The sequence below is a fragment of the Perna viridis genome, chromosome 4 (assembly GCF_037379345.1).
Source record: "Perna viridis isolate PV_CMFRI_1.1 ecotype Kerala chromosome 4, ASM3737934v1, whole genome shotgun sequence".
Taxonomy (NCBI): Eukaryota; Metazoa; Mollusca; class Bivalvia; order Mytilida; family Mytilidae; genus Perna; species Perna viridis.
In genome coordinates, this window is record NC_142448.1 from 37,819,048 (window position 1) to 37,828,442 (window position 9,395).

General features: G+C 33.1%; 1 protein-coding gene across 2 annotated transcripts; it reads left to right on the forward strand.

The window, feature by feature from the left end:
- Nucleotides 1–1,130: 1,130 nt before the first annotated feature.
- On the forward strand, nucleotides 1,131–6,871 carry LOC148619983 (uncharacterized). Of its 2 annotated transcripts, none has more exons than XM_088580448.1 (2): nucleotides 1,131–1,218; nucleotides 2,956–6,871. In XM_088580448.1, exons 1-2 carry the CDS (start codon nucleotides 1,210–1,212, stop codon nucleotides 4,555–4,557), a joined length of 1,611 nt encoding a protein of 536 aa, XP_088436574.1. In that variant the 5' UTR covers nucleotides 1,131–1,209; the 3' UTR covers nucleotides 4,558–6,871. The 2 variants fall into 2 exon arrangements, with proteins under 2 accessions (XP_088436574.1, XP_088436576.1); XM_088580450.1 differs by having other exon boundaries at nucleotides 1,137–1,218; nucleotides 3,505–6,871.
- Nucleotides 6,872–9,395: the final 2,524 nt, after the last annotated feature.

A 9,395-nucleotide genomic window follows, 5' to 3' on the forward strand; every position in this document is an offset into this window, starting at 1 on the left:
CGCACAGTCAGTAACTGTCAAGACAGTGAAACTTGCGTAACTCACACTGAGTAACTGCCAAGACATTGAAAATTGCGTAACTCGCACAGTTAGTAACTGCCGAGACAGTGAAGCTTGCCTAACTCGCACAGTTAGTAACTGTCAAGACAGTGAAGCTTGCGTAACTCACATAGTCAGTAACTGTCTAGACAGTAAAACCTGCGAAATCTACACACCGAGTGACTTTTATGGAAACCGGTTAACAACATACCGAGTAGCTTTTCTGATACTAAAACCTGCGTACACCACACACTGAGTGAATTATGTCAATGAAACCAAGCAACCCACATACTGAGTAACATAGGACATTGTTAACCTATATTGCCCACATACATTGGTACGGTTATGAGAGAAGTGCGATATGATTGTTGATTCATTGTTGGGGTTTAACGCCCGAGCAGCAACATTTCATCTATATTCAGGCGAAGAACATAAAATGGGTGATAAAATGAACATGAAATGATGATGAAAATGAAGAATGGGATGAGACACAAGAATATTGGGGTCGACAAATTTTGATTGCCACTGGAAATAGGGAGAGGTGGGTAGGGTTGGGCAATTTAGTCTTCTGTGGCGGAGCCCTATGGTTCCTATACTCCGGGAGAATACCAAAGCAGGAAGTGCGATTTGAATACAGTCATGTAGGTTCATAACTAACTTATACGGATCGATGGTTTATCACAATAATCGAGTGTTCCAAAGTTATCACTCTAAAATAAAAATAAGATTTTAAATCGAAAACATTGAAAAACATCATTCTTCATAAGATTTTGTTCAAAATAAATTTGGAAAAAGGAAATATTTGCACTTTTTAAAAATGTTATCTTAGGACGGTATTATGTGTGGCTGGAAAAAACTGAGGACATGCAAGACACACGCAATAAAAAAAAATGTCATCAAGAACAGAAATTGCAATGACGAAAGAAAATCAAAATTATCTAAGTTATATATCCACCCAAAATAATAAAAACCTATGGATGCTTCCTTATATCTTTTCAGTACGACGATTTTCGGAAAATAAGCTAACAATGACACTTGTGTTATAAATACATTGTAATTATGAAAATTTCTTTCCTATAAATTACTAGTACATGTATATTATATAAACGCGTCGACACAGTGTAAAAAGGAAGAATCATAAAATACAATACTTTTGGAGAATATTTGCTGATGTGCTTTGTAAGTTCTCATATATTGTTTATTATTTTCTAGTTTTTTTTTCATTTAGCGAAGGGTTATAAGAATATGATCTGAATGTCTTTTAAACCCTTTATACACTTGTTTTTTTTTAAATTTCAACACTATCATAATCATTTTTAATAATTAAAATACGACATTCTTATGTTCATTTTTTTAACCAAAAGTATCAATCTGATTAAAGTTGCGAAATACACGTGTTTCTAGGAGCAACTTCTCATTAGCAGCTTAAGAACTAAGTAGGAAATTCAAGATTAAAATTATATCTCAAATCAGAACTCAGATTCCAAAAAATATCGAAAATGGTTATTTTTAAGTAATATTATAAATCTAAAACTATGACATAATCAAATCGAATAGTTTTGTTGTGATATTATCGAATAATTTAATTTCTGATTGAATAAAGAATTGTGTCAATTATCTCATAGACCAAATCTCGTCATGTGATTATGAGGTCATCAACCTTTTTTAAGTAGCTGTCTTTGTAAGATTCATGCAAAATCTGAAAAATGTGATACATCCTAAAAAAGGCTACATCTTTTTATTTTTGTAATTAAGTTGTTTTTTTTATACTATGAAATGTGTAATTATTCATTCAAATCTGTCTGCCCTTATGAGATAATCAACACTGAGAATCCAGTAGATTCTATAGTATTTGAGCGTCATTGACAGAGTTATCTCCCTAATTTTGAAATCTACAGTGCATTCTATACAATTTTTATCTCCTAAGAGCACAGGTTATATGAAAAACCACATGTAAATTTCTGTTTACTATGACATTTCAAACAAAAGATCAAAAATAAAAATATGTAGGCTTTTTACCCATGAATCACATTTTGCATGATCCTTAGCTGGAGTGCTACTTAATCATTTACTAATCGAATTTTGATACTAACATTAAATTATAAGGAATGTCTATTATATTTTTTCCATCTGTTTGAAATAGCTTCAACGTCCGTGCTGCACACTTGAAAACAACCTGCGTTATTTCTTCATAAATCTTCCGAAGCAATATTACCTTCATTCCTTAAGGAATACGCGCATACCGAAATTAATGTTTTTAAAGATACAAATTGGGGTGTTGGTAAATATCCGTGCCAATGCAGTTGTGTGTTAGATCGAATTATTTTGAAAAGAATTCCTAGGAATGTTTATAGACTTAATACCCCTCCTCACTCATCTAGGCCCTCATTAAAAGCACTTGAAGAGAAACAAACAAACAAAATTAGGGATAACTACAAGACAAAGAAAATAGACACGAAAAAAAAACATGAAAAAAAAAACAAAGTAAAACACACATAGAAACAAATCTAATTGAGCAATCCGGACTCTATTGGGAGTACGAATAGGGTTCACCGGCAGGGTAAGCACAATTCATTTTTGGAAAACATATGCTGCTTTGTACATAAAATGTCACGTGCAGGGTCGACAAAAGAGGAAAACTATATAAAACATACAAATCTGTTCTCAAGGTGCAGATGTATAATCCATAACAATGTACGAGTTCATGGCTACAACCATTATCTTTTTTGAAATGATGACTTTAATCTTGTATCAATAATACTTTGTACCAGAAGCCTAATTTTGAGAAGTCCAGCACGGTGAAAACATTTAGTTCACAGTCTGTGTGGTGGACCTGCATATTTCATAACGAGAGCAGGCGCTTTTTCCTGTAATCCCAATCACACACTAATGTCAATAATTTTTAAAATATTTTAGATGGCATCCTCGTTTTTGAAAGGTCTTACTATCCATTTATGTGCGGCAGGAAGACGGAATTACCATGACGACAATAATGATGGGTGTATATCTGCTGTAGTTTCACTTGTTATCGTATTTTCTGTTATTTCGGGAACCACGATGGTAATCACGTATCGTTCGTCAGAAATGCCAGTGATTATAGAAGTCACATATGGAACCCTGATAATATTACAATTCATGGGAATTTTGTCCTGTCTTTTGATACCATTATTGAAGAGACTTGGTAATATCAATATCGAGATGGGCGATCATGCCCTTACTCCGGCCATCAAGATCCGTTTGAAGTTTTTATGTCTGTTTTGTCTAGGCTGTTTTTTACACTTTAGTTACCATGTGGTATGCAGCGCATACTCACTACTCAGAAAATGCAAATATGTTGAAAAACTAAAAGTAACAAGTGACGCTGTCAACATCGTATACTACCCTGTACAAACAATATTTCTAATTGTTTTTGCAAAATACAGAATGAAACCATCTCTCAGTGTTCATTACATGCTTGTGTTGCAGATGGCACCCTGCATCTCGTTCTGGAATTTATTCCTTTTGAGGGGATTACATGAATCAACTCGGTCGAGTAACAACTCAAGCAGTGGGAACTGCTCAATAACCGCAAAGTCGGTAATGGTAGGTACTGCAATTGACCGAATTTGTGTGCCAACCGTTGTTGCGTTTTCCCTAATGGTTGTTCTGTTGCTTGCGTCTATATGGCCTGCAAACAATAGGTGTGAAATGAAATGTGAATTCACCCAAACAGAAGACCCGACGGGTGAGAATATAGACAAGTATACTGACCAAAATCACGAAGAAATAAATAAGAAAAGCCAAAATTATGGGGCAATAAAATCAGAAGAATCTGGAATCCAAGTCGAAAACACTCCAAAGAATATGCCGAAAAATGTTTTTAAAGATAAATTCAACGCCTACACCATTTTCTTTGTGGGTATTTGTGTAAATGTGCCTCTTCTGGTATTTGCGATTTTCTACTACTCCTGCGAAAGCACTAAACATGAAATGTTTAAAATTGTGTTCCATGCACTAGCGATGTTTTCAAAAATGTTGCTATTCTTGTTCCAAGCAGCTGCGTTTTCAACAATTCCAGTGTGCTGTAAGATAATAAAAGTTTATGTTTCGATGTTCACGCTTGGAAATTGTCTCTTAGTTTTCGGACTCTGGGGTTATTCGTTTTTTCAAACTATAAACTTTATTAGCGTCATTCAGGAAAAGAATAGTCCTGCAGCAAAAATGTTTCTAATACACACGTTTTTCTCCTGTTTGACAGCCGTACAGACTACAGTGTTCTTGCTTCAAATGAATCTTTACGAAAAGAAGATTGGCTGTTCGTCAAAATTGAAATATTTCTGTGTCAAATTAGCTGGTTATTTGTTAACATACTGGATTCTAGACACGTTCATCGAAAGTCATGGGTTATTATCTACTGTTCAATGTTACCTCCGTTCTCACACGTACTTAGTTGTTTCTGGTCGTATTTTATTTCCTTTTTTGATATTTTTCAGATTTCAAAATTTCTTGTCATTGTATGAAATTTATAGGAAGCTTTGAAATGGATACATGGACCTATAATTATTGAAGAAGTTTGGTGACAGTTGAAAAAATTCCGTTTTTATCACGATTGGTGCGCAGCAAAACAAGTGAAAAGACAATGAATTTCTCTCACAAAGGAAAAGGGGAATCTCAGAGTTTTATTTAGAGACGGATGTAAAAAAAACCTTGTAATTAAATATATCATTAATATAATATTAACTGAAGCTTTGTTATTGGGGACGGAGCTATCTGTACTCAAATAACATTTGACTTCGTTGATAATGCATCGCTATATTGTTATATATATTGTTAATTGGAGCATGTTAACCTTCTTATAACATATCTTGTGCGTCTGTATCAAAAATTAAAACAATGGCTCCCTTGCTGCATACGTCATTTCCGTATTATGTCACTTCCGACAGAATGGTTATTGAAAATGCACTATAAATGACTGTTCATGTCAGAAACCCGATAAACCAACGATTACATTCATGTTTTAACGCGTTAGATATTGTTTACATGTATACGTGTTAAATATTGCTTTAATTGTGATTAACTGTCTATGTACTGAAATCCTAATCTCCAAAAGAATCCATACAAACAACGCTTCATAACTGAATCTGCAAAATGTACCATCAAACCTCTTTCAGCAATTTTAACTTCTATACTCACAGCTATCAAAGACGGTTTCCAGTCTTAACACGACACTTGTTACTCCCAAAATGGTGTTAATTCGATGTGGATCCTGAAAAATTCGAAAGATCTGTAAACCCTCAGTTAAGATGACCAATTAAATATCGCAAATATTTAAAAATAAATTCATTACAAGTATTGTTTAATTTTTGTCTTTCCCTGTGAAGGGAAAACCTTACTACTATTTGTATGACTATTATTAATAATGTTTTTCTTCCGCCACATTTTGACTTTGTCGTTTCAAGATAAATCAAGTTGAATTGTTTACCAAATAAATCTTTGTAACTTCAGAAGGTACAGACTGTACATATTTACTCTGCTAAGAAAACACATGCGTCGTTACATAGTTATTTCCCTTTCTTCAAAAAAAAATCGCTCTTCTCTTCCTAGGTTTTAATAAATAGTTCAAAAATGATATATTATCGTATTCTTGAACACTTAGTGGTCAAAAATTGTAATGTCCAATCAGATTGGGATAGGAATTATATTTGGTGAACAATTTACCATTAAAAACTGTAATGCGATAAGATGTTGTATTTGCATAATTTCTTTTAGGAATTCTATATCATATTTTTAAACTGTTAATCAATCACTTAACTTTTATTTAACTTAAACTTATATAGAAAAAAAAACTTTTATTTAACTTTAACTTATATAGAAAACCTGTCAATCGATATTAGGTACAATATTCATATACAACAAACTTCCTTTATGGTGCGTTTATTATGTTTGGTAAATGTAATACACCTCCATCATTGTTTTCTATATAAATGAAAAACATTAGAATTTTAATATGTGCATGTAACTGTTTACAAATACTTTCTATTTTATGACGGTTTTGCTTCGTGGGATGTTAGTTTTTCTTTTATTCATCATTTCTTTCCCTTAGTTTTTTCGTTACAACAATTCTGCGTACCGACATTAATGCTTTGTTTTATACATTTGTATTTAACACAAAAATATATATAATGAATGAATAAGTTTGCTTATATGCCGCGAATTTCACATTTAATGTAATCATTATAATAATTGAACGGTCAAAGCGTTGTAACTCCAAACGAAAATTTTTTAAGATCGAGTTTTTCCGACGCAGTCGGTAAAGTTTCGGTTTTTGCCCTTTGACCTTAAAGACGCTCTTCCGTGGAAACGCAAGTCACATGATCGCAATTCTGTTTCCCGATTGGTCGTTCGAAAAAACTGTATCGAAAAATAAAATTGCGTGCCATGTGTTATTTCCTGAATGAAATGAAGAAAATTATAAGAAAAAAAGGACTAATTTTACTTTATTTTTTAAGATAGTACTTGTTGCATTTGCTTTCAATAGACAAGCGGCAGAAGTATTTAATAAGTTTTTTTCCACAAATGTGGAACGTCACGATTGAAAAAAAATGTATTTTCTTTCTTTTGACACTGCTAGCTTCACGATGAGGATGATTAAATAAGAAATTTTATTTCCTCAGTTTGAGTGCCTTCTGTTGCGTTTGTATTTTTTTGGGTTACCTCCCTTCCCTCTAACACAGCAGTATCTACCGTTCTTAGTGATTCTTTTTTATCAGTATAATCGATCAAAATATTTCACTATGTAAATTGTAAGTTTAATGATAATTCTTGGTAAGAGTAAAAGTTATTTTTAACATTTTCCACTTGTTTGCACTTCGCCTATTACAATGTATTGATGCCACTACTCGTTAGTCGAAGTGGTTCAGAATTTGAATCTCCAGATTTTCAATTCAATACCTCCTCCCCAATGAATTTTCTCTTTGAATATATAATTGAGAATGTGTAAAAAGTGTCGTACAATGTACTAACATAAGCGAAAAAAAATATTTGATTTATGTGTCTGTTTCCCTGTGTGGTCTATGTGCTTGGACTACAATCTTGAATTCTGATAGAATCTTGGTTCTCTTGAATACCCTTCAACAACTTTGGGATAAAGATATTTTAGTTCTAATTTTGCATAATATTGTCTTTCAAAAATGAATATAAAAATCTGTATTTCAGATGAACTTCCGCGTCGAGTATAGTTTTGATCATTCTACTCGGATAAAAAATTGTATTCTGATTGCCTCATGAATGTTCTTAAATTACGTATTACTTGTATTTCATCGCTTCGGAGCAAAATACACTCACAACTCTGACCAAATCTGGCTACAGGTATGTGAATCTTGTAATAATATTCTGGTGGAATCCCTTTATACGAAATAAGAAGTCCCGTTTGTATTTTACTCATACTCATACGATTTCTGATTTACATAGATAAGACTTCTTATTATGTTGGAGTAAAAATACAAACAACTGCGTTTCCTTGAAAATATCGATATTGTTGTATTATCAAAGATATAAAAAATCATGTGAAGATGATAATTAAACGTTATACAGTTGATCTTGAACTTGATATTGGAAATGAAAATCATACTGTCTTCAATTGTACGTTTTACAGGCGATCTTAAACTTGAAAATCGAAAGATTTTTTTTATCGTGATCTAAAATCTGTACTTTATGTTAAACAACTTGACTTAAAGCGCTTTTAGCAAGAACTACATGAGAACACATGTAAAAGTTACACGCTTCATACTTGATTGATGTTTTACACAGCTGGACGTGTCAGTTACAACGTCAAAAAGACTGAAGACTTGGTTCAGTGTTTTGAGGAGAAAACGATTTTTTTAACATTATTATATTTTATTTTATATTTAACTCTTTAGATGGATACTTATTACTCTGATAAACACTGGGATTTAGGATTGTTCATGGGAAAAACCTTAGCAATTGTTTTGCAACAATTGTCCTTTAATTGTTAATTATATTGCGTTATTTATAAAGACACCAACAAGCAATTTCCTATCCGTTTGGTTACTTAGCAACCCGTTATTCTAACTCGTGAAACATAGATATAACACACAAAGACATGATATATATATGCCTCTGTAAGTATGACACATTCGGCGAATGAGATCCTTGTTTTTTAAATGCGATATTTTTTTTTTTTTCATTTCACCCACGGGTTAGAAATTAACTCATTCAGCTACAGTTTTAAAGCGTGGAAGAAGATCGTTTTATCAGCATTTATTGCGTTAAAAATCAACTCGTTAATTGTTCAGATTTTTGACATGAACGACCTTTCATAATGCACCCTTGTGCTGTTATATCGCTGATGTCTCGACCAACCGGAATAGGCGATACTGCCTTTTACATACAAGTACGCTATTCGTCTTTGTGAAATTTCATTACTGCATACGTCATTTGTGGAATATCATGACACTTCAGACAGAACGATTTTGAACTGTGTTTCAAACCATTACTTATTATGTGGATAGAAAGTCCCTGACGCTCCGTCCCTATTATTACCTCACTAGGCCCAAAAGGTCATGTAAGTTATTGCTTACCATCACTTTGCGTCGTTGTCTTCTGTAAACTTTTCTTCAAACATCCTCTCCTCTGAAACTCCTAAACAGTAGCATTGATATTTTTTAAGGTTTCCTGCACAAACATTGCGTTTGGATTTCGATCGGGTAAAACATGACCGCCATGTCTATTTAACATAAGGAGTAAAACCCTTCATTTAAAAAACTTTCATTGCTGGAATGATCATTACGATAGGGTTTACAAAAGTCTCCATTGGCTTGAAGTTGTAGAATGACATCTTACTACATGTAGCATGACGTTTTTAGAAGGTTTAGCCAATATCTTGAAAACTATAATAAGTAGTGAGAAACTGTCAATCCTTATGATGAGCCCTACACCAGTGTGGTAGGACGACCCCTTGTAAGATATATTGCCCTTGAAAGGTGAAAAGTCAACCAGGTGAGCGATTCAGGCTCCTGGAAGTTGTAGAGATAGGTTAATGTTCTAGAAAGGTGATCCGAATGTCACAGCGAGTCAAAGGTTAATCAAAGTGCTGAGGCACTGAGTCAGGAAGACCTCAAATTAATAAAAACAAATATTTATGTAACCAAATTGTAAGCTAAATAAACCGATCAAAAACTTAGTCAATTTAAAGGATAACTATTTGTTTTAATGCAATGCATATTATTTATACTGTCTGTTTATTAATGTATTTTGGATCTTCTTTTGTAATATTGCTCTTGGTATTCCTGGCTGTGTACGTTTATGTCCTCAAATTTCTCGATACTTTACACTTAAATCAGGATTTCTAAAAAATA